Genomic DNA, 21,037 nt, shown 5'->3' on the forward strand with positions numbered 1-21,037 from the left:
TAGTAGTATGATTCCAAATCAAATTATTTGATCTGTAAACCATCTGATGGGCATGACTTATTTAGAGCTTAATGGACATTTTCTATTCCTTTCAGTAAATATCCAAATAGAACCTTCAACATTAGATGGTTAGAGCTTCAGAAAGGAAAATATACTATTCAGAAAGCATACATACCTGTCCGCTAACTTCTGACATTAATCCAATTGGAATGAGACACTCTGGTTCACTTGCCTGCCCAGCCTCATCCACAAAAGCGTGTGTGAAATGTCCAATCCTAAAACATTAAAAAGGTGGCTTAGGATCTTTAAGCCATGTACAACTCTGAGAATGGAGGAACCTCCAATGTTTTTGTAAAGTCTTTTGATGACATTCACTGCACAAAATCCTTACACTGATATGGTAGGACATAAACCATGAAGTAAGCAGGCATTAATTAATATTGGGTGATATTTACACATCTCGTGAATGAAGAGACACTTACAGTTATGTTTAAAGTAGTAAATAAAGTAGCAAATACTTCAAGGAAAAGGAAAAAAAAAAATCATAGGCCAAATGTTTTTACTGTGCACAAACGACCAATGTCACATACATATCTGGAAATATTATAGCATTGTTAATTTGGAATGGTGAAAGCAGGTAAAAATCTGCAGAGAATCGGTACCACCTGAGTTTAATTCTAGGATTCCCAAGACAGTATGGAGGTTGTGAGAGTCACTATTCTGTAAGAGGAGACTTGTCAATGTGCTATCTCTGTAACCAGTAAATTATCATGAAGTAAATTTGGAATACTGTGAGCAAGCAGCCATGAAACTGGATCTACTCAGAGTGGAGACTATAAGCAAGGACAGCTCCTGGTGAAGTATAAAGTCAAGTTATAGCCTCAAATCTAACTACCTCGTTTACTCACCAGCAGGAAGGGGGAGAGTCAGTGCCCTGGTTTTGTTTTGAAAACAGAAAAATAACACTGATACAAGAAACTTGTCAAGAACATGCCGACTGCAACCAGTGTAGTTGTACATGCCGCAATGTGCTTAATGGTGCCTCTGTGAAACCCTTTGTTCGCTATGCTGCCAGAATAGCAGATGCTTTAAGGCTTGCTTTGGAGATAAGGGGATGTCATTTTGTGTCTTGAGGTTCTCTTTTAGTCTAGTGTATTCCTGCAAATTGCATGGCTTTTTCTGCAATCACCATGATACTGTCAGTGCAAGCAGAAGCCTGCTGGAATTGGCTGGTGGTACTCAGTGCGTAGTGGTGTGGTAATATATTCCAAAGTCACTTGGAGGGCTGTTTCAAGGTGTGCCACAGTTGTTTGGAGAATTATTATAAACAGTTGGTTCATTCAGGTGAACTATATTTCTTTACTTATCTCATATTTGCACACAATATTATTAATTCATTGTAAGGTGAGAAAATCAAAGCGAAATTATTAATGAAAAAAGATGAGAATCCAAACCATCTGCGATATTGCAAGAAATGTTATAAATTATATTAATTTATAAATTCTTTCATTTGAAGAAGTAAAAGAAGTAAAAGGTAAGCATGGGCGAATTTTGCGAATCTCGCGTTCGCGAATTTTGCGGATTTGCGAACTCGCAATCCGCAAAATCCGCGAATTCTCACGAATTTTTATTTTTTTTGTGTTTGCGCGGGTTTCTGCCAGTTCGCGAGGGTTTTGTACAATGTCGCAAATTGCGAACTTACCTGTCGGGTCGCAAGTTTCGCGAACTTGTTGTTTCTACGTGTCCAGCCTGTTTGGGACACTCTTCTTCATCACTGCCACTCTCTGTCACCACTGCCACTCTCTGACTACTCATGCCACCCTCTGGCCCACCAATGCCACCCTCTGTTTCATCACAACACCCTCTGGTTGTCCAGTCAGTGTACATTATTATGGCAACGCAAGCACACCTTCCCTGCCTCAAGTGACCTGAATTAATTTGGGGCTGATTAATGTGTCACAGAATATTTTTTTAGCTGGCACCTGCTTCCTTAGTGCTTCCTGATTAGTGATCTTTTGCACTTGCTAAGTGCTTTCATTGTTGCAAAATTAGTTACAACACCTGCCCTGCCCCAACTGACAATAATGAATTAGGGGCTGATTAATGGATTTGAACTTCCAGCCTGGCTCCTGCTTGTCTCCCTTAGCTGTAATTCAGGACCTTTGTGGCATATGTGTATCTATTCTGAGGTTCAGAGCAGGGTCACATAATAGTTGCAACTGGCAACTGAACTCTGGAGGGGCCCCTCAGGAAGCACTACAGGAAATGGCTACTAATGATGAGCCTGAACTTTTGAACCTGGTAAGTAGTTTCAGTTTTGCTAAGATCGTATTTCTGCAATTTTGCACTCATTCGCGGGGCGCGAACTCACGCGAACAGTGCGAACAGTGCGAGCAAAATCCGCTGCTCGCGGATTTGGCGGGAGATTCGCAAATCTCGCGGATTGCGAATTTACCAAAAATCCGCAAAATCCGCGAGCGAAACGGATTTTCCGCCCATGCTTAGTAAAAGGCTGTCAATTCTGTACAGCGGTGAGCAAGGTGTAAAATTTGTGACAATTGGTGCTCAGTGCAATTTGTGCCGGTGCAATATACAATTTATACAATGAGAATTTCCAGTATCGGTGGGGAAAAAAGGAAGAGAGAAGGGGAAGGATGTGACCAATATTTATATTGTAACAAAAATGTTTACTGTACACTACAAACGTCTGTATTAAGTACAGAATCCTTAGAGAATTGGTCCACTGGGATATTGTGTCGACGTTTCAACCCTGTAGTAGCGCACTTGAGGCGTCAATGCGGGTCTTCTTCAGGACTGTACGTGGTAGGTGGGTGTGGGAGGCAGCCTCCTAGTGAGCCTAGCAGGGCTAACCTGTGGAGATTGATGTTGGCTGGTGGGCATGTGAAAAGAATCCTGCAATGTCGAGCTCTCTCAGTGGTGCCTGTATGTGCCCATGAGAGTTCAAGATCCTACAGATCTCTTGCAGGTCTGAGTGGTTCGCTGTATCCGTTTTCTGGATTTAACTTGATTTACGCTTAGGTGGGCCAACTGTATTGCTTCGTTTGGTCCCACAAAAACGCACAAAGCCGGCGGCGAGAAACGCTCAGTCCCGGCAAAGCTTTTCGATATCAATGTTGTTTAGAGAAGCAAGTCACCACTGCCAATACATATGAAGTTGGGAGTTCTTTTCTACATTTCTCTAGTTTTTAGCACAAATGCCTGAGTCAACAGGCCTGGAGATAAAGGGAGGGTGTGAGTGCTCTGGACTAGCCAAATGAACTCCATCAGCAGGTACTGGTAGTGGAGGAGAATAAGTTCCATAGGGAATGGTGGGCCTAATGAACACAGAAGACATCTAGATGAACAAGTTACTTACCTTCGGTAACGATATATCTGTAAGAAAATTAGTTAGTTAGATTCCTTACCTTAGAATATCCCCAGGCGTCGGACTGGATCCGAAAAGTTTTCGTCAGCAGTACCCCTGTTCATCGGTAGTCGTCGTCTGCGGCTCCGCATCCGTCGTCGGCGTCGTGATTGCAGGGATGACGCCGGAGTACTTAGACGCCGCCCTCGCGCGCTGACGTCAGTTCTGTACATAACTTTCCGCGCCAGGAACGCAGAGCCATGCAAGAAACTGACACTGGTGCCATGAAACTAGGGCCCTCAAAGGGAGATACCTCAACCCTAGATATCGGTTTGCAGAACGGGGAGGATGGGTGGGGCGGTAAGGAATCTAACCAACTAATGTTTCTTACAGATATATCGTTACCGAAGGTAAGTAACTTGTTCATCTGCAAGAAACACGTTAGTTAGATTCCTTACCTTAGATACCCCAGCAATACCAACCCCGGTGGTGGGCCTGCAAACAAAGATAACACCAGGAAGTCCTGGAGAACGGAACGGACGAAAAAAACATCTCTCCGGACCAGACTGTCTAGTAAGTAGTGCTTGGCAAACATGTGCAGCGAAGCCCACGTAGCTGCCTGACATATGTTCTGCAAGGGGACTCCCTGACCCAGGGCAGTAGTAGCCACTGTGGCCCGAGTGGAATGGGCGCGCAGCCCCACAGGAGGCTCCATTTTAGCCAAGGAATAATGCACAAAATGACCCACCGAGAGATGGTCCGCTTATGCACCAAACGTCCCTTGTTAGCGCCCACGGATCCAACAAAGAGCTGGTCGTCCACCCGGAACTGGCGTGTGCGAACTAGATAAAAAGAGAGCGCACATTTTGGGTCCAGACGGTGGAGCCTCTCTTCCTCTTTCGAGGGATGCAGAGGCGGAAAGAACGTAGGCAAGGTGATGGACTGCCCGATGTGAAAGGCTGTAATCACCTTGGGCAGGAAAGAAGGACGCATTCTTAAAACAACTTTGTCCGGATGGTCCGCTTATGCACCAAACGTCCCTTCTTCGCGCCCACGCAACCAACAAAGAGCTGGTCATCCACCCGAAACTGGCGTGTGCGAACTAGATAAAAAGAGAGCGCACATTTTGGGTCCAGACAGTGGAGCCTCTCTTCCTCTTTCGAGGGATGAAGAGGCGGAAAGAAGGTGGGCAAGGTAATGGACTGCCCGATGTGAAAGGCCCTAACCAACTTGGGCAGGAAAGAAGGACGAGTCATCAGAACAACTTTGTCCGGATGGACAGAGAGGAAAGGAGGCTTAGAATACAGAACCTGGAGCTGGAGCTCATTCACTCTTCTGGCAGAGGTGATGGCAACCAGGAAAGCAGTTTTAAGAGTCAGAAGACGAAGAGGACAATTATGAAGTGGCGCAAAGGTAGCGCTCATCAGATAAGTCAGAACTAAGTTCAAGTCCCACTGAGGCATCACGAAAGAAACAGGAGGGAACATGTGTGTGATGCCTTTCAAGAATCTATTTACAAGAGGGGACTTGAAAAGAGAAGGCTGATCAGGAAGCCTTAAGAAGGTTCAATTGGCAGAGAGATAGCCTTTGATAGTGACCAGAGCAGAGCCCTGCTGGGCAAGAGAAAGAACGAAGAGGAGAACTCTGAAAGAGGGGCAGAAAGTGGATCCACAGCCTTTGCTGTGCACCATCTTTAAAAACAAAAGGGGATATGCCCAAATCACCCTCTTCTGCCTGGGCATAGAACATCAAAGATGCATTTAGAGAAGAAAAGCAAGGAGGGATCAATCGATTATTTTATTTCTGACCATAGCACAGTCAATTACCCTGTCATATGAAATTTCTTATGCCTACCTCTACACATTTATATAAAGTATACATGTCATAGGACGGTGCTGAATACACAAAAAAAATAATAAGAAGAACAATTTTCCCCCGATGGCCACAATATGTTGAAACAGATGTTTACTTTCTTGGAACTCTGTTTTAACAGTCAGCTCAATATGGGTGACAAATACAAAACAGTCTTATTTGTTTTTTTACAAAAGTATAACGTTTTATTCATTATTTCCATATTATTTCTTTTAATAAAAGTCCTTTTTCATATTAGTTCAAGACAAAAAGGAATTCATTTTTTTAAAGAGTTTTTTTTGTTTTTCTGATTTATAACTGATTTCATGATAGACATATAGTTCTCACAAATTCAAAAGCATTATTTCAGAAAAGAAAAAAAGAAGAAAGAACATAACATTATATACTATATATAAATTACAAGTCTGTATACAAAAGGACACAATGCACCAAAAATAATTATTCCCCTGGTAACCAACAGTTCATCATACACATCCTCACATAGTCATACCCTCACCACATTCATACCAACACCATCTGAAAAAAGGGAGCTTCACCCAATTAGCAGAGCATCCTGCCAATCGGTAAGTCTCAAAACACAGTGTGAGACTCGACACTTGGTCGACGCGCGTTTCGGCGGCCCAGGGCCGCCTTCCTCAGGACCTCTTCCAGATCGACAAACACATATACCCAGAATTGAATTTGAATTTAAAATATTTATATAGCGCAGCGTACACCCAACGGTTTCTTGGCGCTTTGGAGGCATGAAGACCTGAGGCAAAGAGATAAAAACAGGATTTACTGTGGGAATGCTTGGCTGAACAAAAAGGGGACCTGAAAGTAATAATGAATACAGTCACCACATATAATCCCAAAAAAGGCGTCACGGACAGCAATCCGTCCACGCCTTCACCCAGCGTCTTCTCGTTCCCTACAAAAAAACATGGCCTGCATCAGTAAAACCCCTCGCGTTATTCTTCAGCAAAGCGTATGCAACTTATAAAACCAAAACGCTTTTATGTGTGTTTCTAACAAGCGTCCGCGCTCGATATCTGCGCTGAACAAGCCAGAAGCCGGTACTTCCGTGAGTACGCTATCTACACTGGCGCACGGTTATGTGACCCATTTTCTTAAAGATGCACTCGTAACATGTCGGGGACGTCAACGCAAACAAATTGAAACTTTATGTAAGCGTTGCTCACAAGATTTGATTGTCCTTTCCATCAATACCGCACTTCGTGTCAGCGAAGAACTGAAAGAAATTAAAAGGTTGGAAGAAGAGATAGAAGGTGACTCCACGATTGTGGATGCGAAAGCCCTATTAGAAAGTATTAATAAAACCCTAACTGACTTTTAAACACACACGTGAACTTGAAAACAACAAAATTAAATAAAGATATCAAAAACTTTAAACACGATCTAGTTTATTTTTATTTAAAAGAAGATTTCTTTAAAAATAATAATCCAAGTGCCCTTAACTTTCAATATAAGTGAAGGTCTCGTACAAGGTTCTTTACATTTTCTGATTCATCGTCAGATTCAGATCAAAGAGCAGGACCATATTACCAACCATACCATCCATGTTATCAATACCCCAAAGCCTTGCCACCTTTTTTAGACAGAGGGGGACGCAGAGGCTGTGGGTTCAGAGGGGAATGGAGGGCTCCCATTCACCAACCACCTCAGGAGGAGAACTTCTTTTGCACACGCCAGAAAGCGTACAGACGATTGTGACAAATAAGGCTCCGAATACAGACACTAGTTGCCTTTCATCAATGAACCTCTACCGATATATAATTTGTCCTAACATCGACTGACCACTTGGGAAACTAGGATCCTACAGAAGGGCCTGTCATTTGTACCATTGGTAGTAGAGGACTCCGTTGACACGAAAACCGAGGTGTTGCAATTTTTGCGTAAAGTTAGATTGAAAGTTTTTTTCACCCATCAAAGTGACACCCCAGAGGTGAATGTGAGCGGACTTAAGAAGAAATATACCTTTTGCCCTGACATTGCAAGTATGCCGGATGAAATCCTGCGAAAGATAGACAATTAAATGGGAGAAATCTATCCTTTAAATCAAACTTTTCCAAACAAGAACATATGGCTTTAAAAGATCTGGCCAGAAATCCCCTTACGGTAATAAAATCAGCCGATAAGGGGTGGGGGGGAAATTGTTCTATGGGATAGCCAGGACTATGTTAATGAAATATTTAAACAATTGAATAATCCGGTCCCTTACCGTAAAATCCAAGATAATCCCACAGCATCCCTAAAAGCTAAGATCTTGAATTTGACCACGCAGGCTTGGGATTGTGGCTACTTATGTAAAAAAGAATATGATTATTTGAATTTTACATCACAAAAAACACCAACGATATATGTACTACCTAAAGTGCATAAGGATGCAGAAAAACCGCCTGGGCGGCCGTTGTTGGTCTCCCTGGACATCTAGAGTTCATACACCAACATACCTCAAGATGAGGCTTTACTAGTTATGGCCAGACCCCATCAAGTCCCAACTGAATTTGTACTTGAATTGGCGAAATTGTGTTTGAAAAATAGCTTCTTTTCTTTTAAGAGTGAGTTGTTTTTACAAATAAAAGGCGTGGCGATGGGGTGCTGTTTTTCCCCCGAAATTGCCAATCTTGTAATGGATCAGTTCGAAAAAAGATACATCTTTGATGAGGCGGCCCCATTTAGTAGTAACCTTTTGAGATGGGTACGCTTCATCGACGATGTATTCCTTATCTGGAATGGGAACGAGGAAGATCTTGAACAATTTCATGTATGGTTGAATGCCTCCACTCCAGATTTGAAATTCACCAAAACCGTGAGTAATACACAAGATACATTTTTTAGAAGTGTGGATTTTTGATAAGGAAGGCAAACTAGAGGTTAGTCTTTTTACAAACTCAACCGACAGAAATACCTTGTTGGAATTTTCAAGTGGACACCCCAGAAGCCTTAAAGAAAATTTGCCATATGGGTAATTCTTGCGAATTTGCCGTAGTTGTTCAAATAAGGTAGATTATGTTGAGAACGCAGAGGTATTACTAAAGAAACTCTGTGCGGGGGGATACCCAAAGAAATTGGTGAGAGCAGCCCTTAAGAGGGCATGGTATACCCCACGCAAGAGTTTGCTTACACCTAAAACTAAGGATGAAGCAGAGCAAATGACATGTATACTCACCTTCAATCCCAAATCGAATAAGGTGAAACAGATACTAGTAAGGAATTGGAGATTGATGAACATCTGAACTTACCTAAGCCGCGTTTCTCCTTTAGGAAAGGTAAAAACCTCAAACAGCATTTGATGAGAGCTACCAGGGAGCCATTGATACACAAAGACACAAGAAGTTTCCTGGGTTTGCCAGCTATAGTTGGAAATTTTAAATGTACCAACTGTGCCGCCTGTTCAAGTACCCCAGATTCTAAATTTGTCATGATTAACAACTTAAAACACGTGATGAATACGTTTTCCAATTGTAATACCAAAAACGTGGTATATGTGGTTAAATGCCCATGTGGTAAACCATATACTGATCAAAATGCGAATTTTGCAGCACAAATCGCGCATCAGATGTAGGACCATGGGCGCACCACTAGTGCAGAACTATAGCTTGGACATGGTCCTGATGACTTGGTTTGGTCTGTGTTGGTGGTCGTTAAGGTCTGGAACAAAGGAGAGCTGGAGATGAAGCGGAGCAGTACTGAAGCCCGCTTGATAGAGAGATATCATACTGTCATAAATGGTTTAAATGATAGGGATGAGCTATGGGCTTTGATTTAACGTATCACCTGATACAGTAAATACAGATGTAGCTGTGAAATTCTTGGAAGCTCTAGTTACTACTGGAGGAGCATTAAGAATGAGGTTGCCGGTTAGGGTTTTGATATATATGTATGTGTCTCTATGGAAATATTTGCAATTTCACATCAGATAACTTGTATCTGTCGTTTGCATAAAATGACTTGTAACTATGTTAGAGTGTGTATATATATATTTTTGTATACAGTGTTCAAGATCGATTAAATGTATTAGGATCTTATTCTTTGGAGCGGAAGCCCTTGTGCACATGCAGTGCCTTTGATTGGAAGAGAGGAGTATTCAGTAGAATATTGAGTAGTCTCTGTAGGCAGAAAGAGAATATTCTTGTGCCGTCTCCCTGGTTGACTATACCAGGCTTTGATATGGAGTCCTTTACGAGTGAGAACAAGAGATCTATGGAGGGTCCTCTTACATTTCCCCGCGAACCCACGTGGATCATGCTCAGTTTTTGGTATGGCTCGGCAATATGCAAGTTAACTGCCTCGGTGTGCCATTGTTAGCCTAATTTTGTGTCTAGAACTATTGCCAGTAATAGGTGTTGATAGCGCACGGCTTACAACAAGTTTCAATTTGTTTGCGTTGACGTCCCCGACTTGTTACGAGTGCCTCTTTAAGAAAATGGATCACGTGACTGTCTTTTTAGTCACCTGATTTTTGCATTCAGGTATTGAAGCGTTTTGGTTTTATATGTTCCATACGCTTTGCTGGCTGGAGAATAACGTGAGGGGTTTTACTGATGCGGGCCATGTTTTGTTGTAGGGAACGAGGTGGAGGAGTCTTACATCCCCTGAGAAGACGCCGGGTGAAGGCGTGGACGGATTACTGACCGTGACGCCCAGGTAGAGTGCCTCTCTATTCTTTATTCTTAATCTGGTGGAAAGCATATATGTGTTTATAGTGTAAGAGAGGCTGTAACCCTCGAGTAAGATGGAGGATAGTGCATTCCTCAAGTAATATCTACCCTCATATTGTAGCTTTAGGAGGCATTTAAATATAGCAGAGTCAGTATCAGGTACTCCACGCATTAGTTTGTTGCCCACTTGTGGTGGGGATGCATGGTTTATTTTAAAGTTGGCGAATTAATTCTGAAGTCTGTAAATGCACTTGGACCCCACTTGAAATAATTTTTGGGCACATGTCACAAATTATTTTTGATCTTCCATTGGCACCCTTGTGGAGACAGACTGTATTCTAGGCACTTGAGATGATCGCCAGGTCATTCCACTCCAGGCACTGCATGAGTATTGTTGGGATAGCCGTGTGTATAAGAAAGAAAAAACTGAATGTCTAGTTATTGTTCCAAATTATTATTGTAGATATACCCTTGTCCTGACGAAGCCACAAGAAATACATGGCTTAAACGCGACCGCGTTGACAAAATTAGGAGGAGTCCTGTGTAAAAAAATTAATAACTGGTTTTGTTTTGGTTAGGGCGCCTAAAAAAGAGGGTAGGAGGTTTGATACCTCAGGCGCTGAGGTGACTTCCTCTATGTGTAATACTCTGAACAAGGAGTTTACTTACATGTGTATATAAAATAACTTAAGTCTTTGTAATTTCCGCATATAATTGTGCTATCTTTTCATGATTTCGAAGAGTCTGTGATTGATGTTTTGTCATATGTGTTGTATATATTCTTGTTGATATATATGTATTTTTTTTGTGTGTATCCAGCTCCATCCTATGACATGTATAATTTATAAAAATGTGTAGAGGTAGGTATAAGAAATTTCATATGACAGGGTAATTGACTGTGCTCTGGTCAGAAATAAAATAATCGATTGATCCCTCCTTGCTTTTCTTCTATAAATGCATGTTTGCCGTGCACCATGCCACAAATTTGTTCCACCTGCAGGCGTATACCGTTTTTGTGGAGGGACGCCTGGCTGCCAGAATCACATCACAGACTTCAGGAGGCAAGTCAAATGGCCACAACTGTTGCCGCTCAATCTCCACACATGTAGGTGGAGACTGGACAGGTTCGAGTGGAGGGCCGTCCCCTGTTGATGTGACAGAAGGTCCTCCTGAAGAGGCAGATGAATCGGGGTATCGACTGACAAACTGAGAAGCTCAGGATACCAGTATCTTTGTGCCCAGTCCGGAGCCTCAAGGATGACTTGGACCTGGTTGCGTCTGATCTTCTTCAGCACTCTGGGCAGAAGTGGTATAGGCGGTCAGGCATACAACAGATCGCAGCTCCACTCGCGGCGAAAAGCATCGCCGAGCGAGTGCTGCCTTGGAAATTCCAACATATAGAACTGATGAGATTGCGTGTCCTCTTTGGTGGCAAATAGATCTAACCAAGGCTCTCCCCACTGCCGAAAGAGACCTTGCGCCACGTCCGGCTGAGTTCGTCCGCCCTGGCGTTCAGGGACCCTGCCAGGTGTTGAACCACCAGGGTGACACCCTGGTGTTACAGCCACGTCCAGAGTCGCAGCGCCTCCTGACAAAGGGTCCACGACACCACCCCGCCCTGTTTGTTGCAGTACCACATGGCAGTTGTGTTGTCCGTGAACACCTGCACTACACTTCCCCGCACAGAGGGAAGGAATGCCTTCAGTGCAAGTCGGATCGCCCGCAGCTCCAGAAGGTTGATATGTAGCCAGGACTCCGCCGGAGACCAGAGGCCTCTGATCTCCGCCTCTCTCATGTGGCCCCCCATCCCAGGAGGGACGCATCCGTCACCACTGTGTGCTCTGGTTGGGGTAGGGCGAGGGATCTGCCACTGACCTAATCGCGGTCCGTGAGCCACCACTGCAACTGTCTTGCAGTGCCCTCCGAGATCAGGATGTGGTCGGACAGTTTGCCCTGATGCTGTGCCTACTGGAACTTTAGGTCTCACTGCAGAGCCCGCATCCACCACCTGCCGTGATGTACCAGCAGGTTGCAGGCGGCCATCAGCTCCAGCGTCAGCCTGACCAAAACTCGGGATAAAGGCTGAAAGATCGGAATCAGAGCCGGAATATCCCGAACCCGCTGCTCGGGAGGATAAACCTGAAACTGCGCTGAGTCCAGATCCGCTCCGATGAGGAACTTCTGAGAGGGGCACAGGTGCGACTTCGGCTCGTTGTTTGAGAACTCCAGCAAGTGCAGGAGATCTGCCGTAGTCTGGAGGTGGGAGACGACTGTTTGGGGCGAGCCCGACTTCAACAACCAGTCGTCGAGATAGGGGAGAACTGGAACCCCTCATCTGCGCAGATGAGCTGTGACCACCACCATCACTTTCGTGAACACCCGAGGGGCAGTGGTGAGGCCAAAGGGGAGCACGGTTAACTCAAAGTGCTTGTGGCCTACCGTGAACCGCAGGTAGCGCCGGCAGGACAGGGATGTGGAAATATGCGTCCTGCAAGTCCAACGCCATCCAGTCTCCAAGGTCTAGGGCAGCCAGGACCTGGGCTAAAGTCATTAGCTTGAACTTCTCCTTGCGGAGGAAGCCGTTGACGCTCTGGAGATCCAAGATAGAGCGCAGGCTCCCTTTGCCCTTCTTGAGAACCAGAAAGTAGTGGGAGTAGCAACCACGTCCTACTCCAGGAACGCGCTCGATGGCTACCTTGGCCAAGGAGGGCCGTAACTTCTTCCTGCAGAAGTTGCAAGTGATCCCCCGACATGCGGTGAGACTGCAGTGGCATGGCTGGAGGGGTCGCTTCGAAGGGGAGGGAGTAGCCCCTTTGGACGATTTGCAGCACCTACCTCCCTGAAGTGATGGTACGCCAGTGGAGGAGGTGATGGCCTGGAGGCCCATAGGAATGAATGTCAATTACCGAATCGGTAACTACCGATTCGGTAAAATAGGGAAAGCGTCAAGGGTGGCAGGGTGGCACTTTGACACCCTGTTGCACCCCTGAATAGTGTTTGTGTGCTCATGTGGCATGTATGTGTCACATGGCACAGGTGTAAATGCACAGATTTGCATTTACAGAGGTATTCGTTATTTACCACCAACTAATAGTTGGTGGTAAATAACGAATCCTTAAAGTACAGAAGCACTCTTCAAAGTGCTTCCTACATGTCATTTACCGATTTTGTAAATACAGAATTAGTAAATGATGATGTGGTAAATACCGAATCGGTAAATACCGATTCGGAATTTTCCGTATCGGTCAGTTTGCCACCTACATAGGAAAAGCCTATTACCGGTCGGTAACGGCCGATTTCGGCCATTACCGACCGGTAATAGCCTTCCTACATCTTGCCCCAAGATTCTAATAAGGTATTCTCCCACTTCATAACTGGCTATCCAGGAACGTACTGCAGCAATATTGTGTAACTGGCATATAAGACGTCCTGTTATAATGCTTATTGTGATACAAACATAACTCACTACTGCACAAATTAAGCACTGGAAGTGAAGAGGATATTCAGGGTTGTTCTGTAAGCCATCACTGTTAAGGAACGAAAAGTGCATGGACAAACTAAGTAGCCAAAAAAGGACAGAAAATACTGGGATGGCGCCAACAAGTGCGACAAGAACATGTTCATAATCTGGATATCGAATTTGGTTATGATGGTGGGTTCAAAAGGTGAATTGGGTGGCATTTTAGAAAAATGCAAAATCGTTTTTGCTCAAAGAATGGGATGAGTCCTGCTGATGGTTTTGAGCATAAATGTGTGCATAAAAAGATAGCAAACCCCGATTGCAAAAAATACTTTTGAACCTTAAACAATAATTGTTAACAGAACAACTGGGCCCAGTACATGCTTTAGAATGAATTGTCCAGCACTCCTTCCGGAGAAGAAACCAGAGCAAGGTTTGCATAACGAACATTTCTGCTTTATTTAGAATCTGCAAAGCAATTGATCTTAAGATGCCATACCATTATACCAATAGCTTTATCATAAGAGTCATGATTATTAACATTCTTTTAAATGATTAGGGGTGCAATTCAGTTTACCTAAGTCCTATTTGATAAAACATTCCAGCACTGCTGCACGTGCAAATTATGATCCGAAACCTTGATGCTTTCCAGATATCCTCGCCATCTCCAGAGTAACGCTTGATGACATCACTGAGAGTCTGAAATAATGAATGTGCATATGTTAACAGAAGAATGTGTTTTACGAAGTATTACTTCGCTTTAAAATAAACTCTACAATGTCGCTCAAAACTGGCAGCAGCTACTACAGTTGTAGATTCAATCATATATAATAAAGGGAATTCTTACATGTTATTGTTCCCGTTTTCCATTGATTAATCATTTATTATCTACATTACCAAAGAGAATGAGGACTCCAGAGCAAATAATAAATTACCAGTCTCATGATCAACTTTCGGTAATTCAGTAGCTGCCCCCCCAAAAATGTTTCACTAGATATCTTTGGCTTACTGCTGCATCTAAAACACTACTTTGCATTTATTATATTGACTTTTCCAATTAATCTTTAACAAATATGCTACTTACCAGTATGCATCTGTTCTTGGCATGTAGGGCTGCTGACATTCATATCTGTGCATAGATCGCCACCTAGTGTTGGGTCCGGATGATTGCACATTGTTGTCCTGGAAGAGTCTTCTAAGTATCACGAGATAGGTGACTCCTCCCCTGGACCACAGTGCGCATGGGCATCCCCTCCATCCTCAGATTGTTTTTTCTGCCATTGGGTTTGGATGTTACTATCTTAGCCATTGTGGCAGAGATGGAGTGTAATACAGTGAATGATGTCCATGCTACATAGTAATTCTGAATGCTACAGCTACTACAGGCGACGGGGAGGAAGGTGGGCGATATGAATGTCAGCATCCCTACATGCCAAGAACAGATGCATACTGGTAAGTAGCATATTCGGTTCGAGGCATGTGGGCTGCTGAATTCATATCTGTGCATAGATTATATAGCAGTCCCTCCTATTAGCGGCGGCTGCCCGTGCCAGCTGCAGCAGTCTGAAAAAGAGTTTTGAGAACAGCCTGTCCTACAGCTGCCTGCTGTCTTGAATGTACATCTACGTAGTAGTGTTTTGTAAATGTATGTATAGTGGACCATGTGGCTGCTTTACATATCTCTTCTAGAGGAATATTCTCCAGGAAAGCCATGGATGCTCCTAACTTACGTGTGTAGTGTGCTCTTGGAGGAATGGTTAGTGTGCGTTTAGCCTTTGCATAGCAAATCTGTATACACTTAACAATCCATCTGGCTATTCCTGCTTTGGAAATTGGGTTGCCTTTGTGCTGCGGAGAAAGGGCAACAAACAGTTGTTTTGTCTTCCTGAAATCCTGTGTTCTGTCTATATACTACATGAGAGCCCTCTTGACATCTAATGTGTGTAGAGATCTCTCTGCGACATTTTCTGGATTAGGATAGAAAACAGGCAGTTCTATGGTTTGGTTCATGCGGAACTGCGAAATCACCTTAGGCATGAATGTAGGGTTGGTGCGTAGTACAACTCTATTTGCGTGGACCTGTATGAATGGCTCTTGAATGGTTAGTGCCAGGAGTTCACTAACTCTTCTCAGTGATGTAATGGCTACGAGGAAAGCAACTTTCCAGGTCAGAAATTGAATCTCACAAGAGTGTAGAGTTTCAAAAGGTGGTCCCATCAGTCTGGTGAGGACCACATTGAGGTTCCAGACTGGTGAAGGTGGGTGTCTGGGAGGGATCACTCTTAAGTACCTCCAGAAAAGCTTTAATGGCAGGCACTCTGAATAGTGAGAGGTGCTGCCTGTTCTGAAGATAAGCTGCTATTGCGGATAAATGTATACGAATGGAACTGTACGCTAGATTACATCTGTATAAATGCAACAAATAACAGATAATGTTTTGAATTGATGCATCCAGTGGGTTAATGTCATTATTGTTATAATATATGACAAACCTTTTCCATTTAGCCGCATAACATGCTCTGGTTGTGGGTCTTCTTGCCTTCTTGATGATATTCATACATTCCGGCGGCAAGTTGAGGTAGCCAAATTCCAAGATTTCAGGAGCCAGATCGCCAGGTTGAGCTGTTGCGGATCTGGGTGCTGAATTTCACCATGGCTCTGCGTTAAAAGTCTGGGCGTTAGCCGCAGTCTTTGATGCGGTACCACGGAAAGTTCTACTAGCGTGGTGTACCATGGCTGGCGTGCCCACGTTGGAGCAACCAGGATGAGTGTCATCGAGTGTTGCTTCAGCTTGCGTGCCAACAGCGGTATTAGAGGTGCTGGGGGAAAAGCGTACGCAAATCTGCCTGACCAGTTCATCCATATCGCATTGCCCTGTGACTGCGGATGTGGGAACCTGGCGGCGAAGCTCTGGCATTTTGCATTTTCCCTTGTGGCGAATAGGTCTATCTCAGGATGACCCCACTGCTGGAAGTACGGTTGGAGTACTGATGGATGTATCTCCCACTCGTGCATCGTGCTGAGCAGATCCGCCATCTGGTTGTCCGTGCCCGGGAGGTGTTCCGCCATGAGGAAGATGTTACTCTGAATGGCCCACTTCACATGCTCTGAGCCAGATGAGACAACTGTGGAAAGTGTGTTCCTCCCTGCTTCTGTATGTAGTACATGGCAGTCATGTTGTCCGTCCGGATCAACACGACCTTGTTGCACAGGTGTACTTTGAAAGCTTTCATTGCCATGAAGATTGCCATCAATTCCAGAAGGTTGATGTGCATCTTCTTTTGCTGTGTCGTCCATAGTCCCTGCACTGTGTAATGGAGTACATGAGCTCCCCATCCTTGGAGAGATGCGTCCGTCGTCAGTATTATCTGTGGTACAGGCTCTTGGAACGGTCGGCCCATGCAAAGGTTTTGTGGGTTCCACCAATGCAGAGAGTTGTATGCCCGACCGCTCACCAACACTAGGTCTTTCCATTGTCCTTGAGCCTGATTCCACTGACGTGCCAAGCACTCCTGAAGCGGGTGCATATCTAGTCTCGCGTGCGGGACTATGAAGATGCAGGATGCCATCATGCCTATCAACTGCATGAACACTCTTGCTGTAAGCGAGTGTTGGGGTCTGAATTTTTGTATCAGCAATTGCATGCTGTTTATCCTCACTGAATTGAGTGTCTATTGTCGCGCCCAGGTACTGTCGCACGTGGGCGGGCTGAAGATGTGACTTTGGATAATTCAGCGAGAATCCCAGATTGTGAAGAAGATGAAGGGTGTGGGACATTTGGCTGGCACACTGCTGGGCCTTCTTTGCTTGAATAAGCCAGTCGTCCAGATAAGGGTAGACATGTATGTGCTGTCTCTTTAGGTGTGCTGCCACTGTCGCCAGGCACTTTGTGAACACCCTGGGTGCCGTTGTTACTCCGAAAGGGAGGACTTTGAACTGATAATGTTGATCTTGAATAGTGAACCTGAGATACTGTCTGTGTGATGGGTGTATGGGTATATGGAAATACGCATCTTTTAGATCCAGTGTTGCGAGGAAGTCTCCCTGACTGAGTAACGGTAGAACCTGCTGTAAGGTGAGCATATGAAAATGCTCTGACAGAATGTATCTGTTTAGAGGCCCGAGGTCCAGTATGGGTCTGAGAGACCCGTCCTTTTAGGGTATTAAGAAATACACCCCTGAGCCTTGGTCTTCTACAGGCACGAGCTCTATGGCTCCTTTTTGCAGCATGCCGACGACCTCCTGCTGCAATAAGTGTAAGTGCTCTGCGGACATAGGACGGTGTCTTGGTGGTATGTCTCTCACCCACCTGTCTGTGGTGATGGATTTCCAGACCGGCAGGAACTGTTGCAGTCTCCCCCCCCCCCGACAGGTGTTATATGGTCGGGGGGCAGTGACAGGGCGTCACTGTTTGTTATTGGCAGAGGATCTGGAATTGTTGTTTCCTCTTCCTCTGCCCTTGATGTTGTTTCCACGATATCCACCCCTGTTGAGTTTATTGTAGGTGGATTGTGTACCTCCTTTATTATACTGTGTCTGCTGTCTGGTTTGGCCTCTTGAAGGTCCTCTAGTATTGGAGCGACAAAAAGAGCCACCCCGAAACTTCTGTGACTGCAGAGCCCCAATAGACTTCGCAGTCTGTGTCTTTTTTAATCTTTTCAAGGGTGGTGCTAACCTCAGGTCCAAATAAGTAGTCCGGGTTAACTGGCTGATTAAGGATAGTAGTCTGTATTTCTGGTTTGAATCCTGAGATTCTTAACCAGGCATGCCTTCTTAACATGACGCTGGTGTTAATGGCCCTGGCTGCAGTGTCAGCTGCGTCTAGCGCGCACTTGATGGAAGCATTGGTTATAAACTTTCCTTCTTGGATTAGTAGCTCCGCTCCCTCCTTGTACTGATCTGGTAGGTGTTGCAACAGTGTCTCAAGGGTATCATAATGGGACCCGTCATATCTGGATAAGAGTGCCTGAGTGTTGGCAATGCGCCAGATGTTAGCTGCCTGCGATGCCACCCTTTTTCCTGAAGTTTCTAGTACTTTCGACTCTTGTCAGGAGGGTAAGCATCACCTGTAGTCTAGGAGTTTGCTCTCTTACGTGCATTAGAAACAACTAATGAGTCCAATGGCAACTGTCCTCTTAAATAAGTAGGGTCCACAGGTGCCGGTCTATATTTCTTTTCAATTTTAGGGTTTAACACCCTTGCCCTGGTGGTTTCCTTAAAAATGTCACCAGCATGCTTAAGGACCCCTTTTAGCATGGGCAGAGTCTTGATAGTTCTTTCCGAAGTGGAAAAGGTGTCGACCAGAAAATCTTCCTCAACAGGGTCAGCATGTAGTTGCACATCATGGTTCCCTGCCGCTCTTTCAATAAGGGCGTTGAAGGCAGTGGTGTCCTCAGTAGGAGATGTTTTTACATTGTATGCATGTGTGTCAGGGGCATTTTGCGGATCCCTTGGGTCAGCTGGGTCCGCCCATGGTTGGTTCTGATCATCGGGATCAGTGTCCACATGATAAGGGTCACCCTCATTTTCGTCATCCCCTGCATCCACATCTGAGTATGTGGGTGAAAAAGACTGAGGTTCTTGTCCATAGGATTGCAGAGGTTCCACAAGAACTGGCGATGTGGTTGAATCCCTCTTCTTTTTTAATGGAATCTTATGACTCCATGGGTGTTTCTGGTACTATTTTCCTTTTATACATGGACAGTCTTACCAGTGTCCGAGTCGATGAACTGCCTCGACTCCTGTTCTTCAGGCTCCTCTGTAGCCCCCAGTCCCAGCGACACTCCTTTAATGGCTCCAATACCCTTTTTGGGTTCGAACATCTTCGGCCGCACCATCGGTGGCAACCCGAATTTGATTGGTGTCGATGCGGTCTGAATGTTTCCGACCAACTTCGGGGTTGGGGCCTTCTTTGGCCCGACCGTTGTAGCCTTTTCTCTGATGCGTTGGAGTGACTCCGACACCTCTTTGGATACGAATGGGGTCGGCTGCGTCGACTCGACAGGGTCCTTGGAGCCAGTCTTTGTCTTGGCAGCAGGCTTTGTCCGAGGATCGACCCCCTCTCTGGGTTCGACCTGTTTGTCTGTGTCGGCTCTCTTCGGCGCCGACTTAGTCGGTTCGACAGCCTTGACTTTAGTCTTCGGTGCCCCAACCTTCGGCTCGACGACCTTTTTGAACTTCTCGGTATCGACGGCCTTTTTCTGTTTCTTCGGCTCGGAAGGGTTTGATGCCTTGGAACCGACCAGAGTCGGCTGCACTTTTGGTTTCGGTTTTGGCAGTGATGGTTTCGGTTTTGATTTCTTTGGATCGACCGATGGCAGTTTCGATACCGATGGCTCTACATATATGTTCGTAGCCGGGCCTTTATGCGGGCTGTAGAACGAGTCGGTAGATCTCGGGTAAGGCAGTGGCGATCCCTCGACCTGAGCCTTATCGAGTGCATCATCGTCGGCCCCCGTATCGACGGTTGGGCCTAGCTCCTCGCCTGAGCCATCTTCTACGGCCCCAAGGGCCTCTGCGTCGTCTCCTACCTCATAGACGACGTTTTCTTCTTCTTCCAATATTTCTTCATCTTCGGCGTCATACTCTGAGTAATGCCCCGAAACAGGATCCGAGTGGTCTTCTCTATCCTCCAAATCAACGACCTCTTCGTCTTCGGTCCCGAAGATGTTTTCTGGATTAGGCGCTGATCTCTGCGACTCTAATCGAGCTGCGCGTCGAATCCGAAGAGTTTTCTTCGACCTGAACAGGGCAGAGGCCATACAGTTGGCTTCGTTGTGATCCGGGGACAGGCACTTGTTGCACACCGGGTGGACATCGATGTGCGGATATTTTGCACTGCAAAGTGGACACCTCTTGAATGGGCTTCTTTCCATTGTAGATCGAAGATCGGGTCAAGTGTGGAAAAAAACCGTCCGATTCCTCGATGTCCACTCAAAGCAAAGCTATCGTTACCGAACGAAACTATACCGACGCTGTCAAAAGCCTTTTAGCTTTGTAGAAAGTTTTCCTAACTTGAGCTAAGATAGTAACATCCGAACCCAATGGCGGAAAAAAACAATATGAGGATGGAGGGGATGCCCATGCGCACTGTGGTCCAGGGGAGGAGTCACCTATCTCGTGATACTTCGAAGACTCTTCCAGGACAACAATGTGCAATCATCCGGACCCAACACTAGGCGGTGATCTATGAACAGATAGGAATTCAGCAGCCCACATGCCTCGAACAGATGTTTTAAGGTGTGCCCCTTTTACAAAACAAATATTTTTAATTCTAGTCATCGCTAGTAAGCCAATCTTCTTTGTTTGATCAATTATTTGACCGTAAAAAGTATTGTTGCAGTACCTCAACAAGCCAAGGAAGAAAATGTACCTACTTGGACTCCCTATGGTACCCACCCTAAAGCCTGACCCTGGATACTTTAAGAAAAAAACATAAATCATTTCCGTAGCCTATTCAACGTTGTTCAGATAAGAAGCTGATTTAAAACAATCCCTAGGTTAAAAGTAAATGACAAGAAACATGTAACAGACACACATCTTTTTAACTTTGAGAGAAAATAGAGTATAAGCTAGATTTATAGGAAATGCTGTAGGATACAGCAGGTGGTATACTTATTCTCTGCTTTGCCTAATGAAGGATAAGAGTTTTATTCTTTCCTATAATACATTTTATTT

General features: G+C 45.0%; 1 protein-coding gene across 2 annotated transcripts in view; it reads right to left on the reverse strand.

The window, feature by feature from the left end:
- The window catches only part of MOV10L1 (Mov10 like RNA helicase 1), a 1,040,774-nt gene that overhangs the window by 443,767 nt on the left and 575,970 nt on the right, over positions 1-21,037 (reverse strand). For both annotated transcript variants that reach the window (XM_086967454.1, XM_086967456.1), the window contains exons 18-19: positions 13,938-14,059; positions 176-275 (exon numbers count right to left, since the gene is read on the reverse strand). In XM_086967454.1, coding sequence (XP_086823580.1) covers positions 176-275; positions 13,938-14,059 — 222 coding nt within the window. The remainder of the gene's footprint in view (positions 1-175; positions 276-13,937; positions 14,060-21,037) is intronic.

This window comes from Lissotriton vulgaris, chromosome 1_1 (genome assembly GCF_964263255.1).
Source record: "Lissotriton vulgaris chromosome 1_1, aLisVul1.2, whole genome shotgun sequence".
In the NCBI taxonomy this organism is placed as follows: domain Eukaryota; kingdom Metazoa; phylum Chordata; class Amphibia; order Caudata; family Salamandridae; genus Lissotriton; species Lissotriton vulgaris.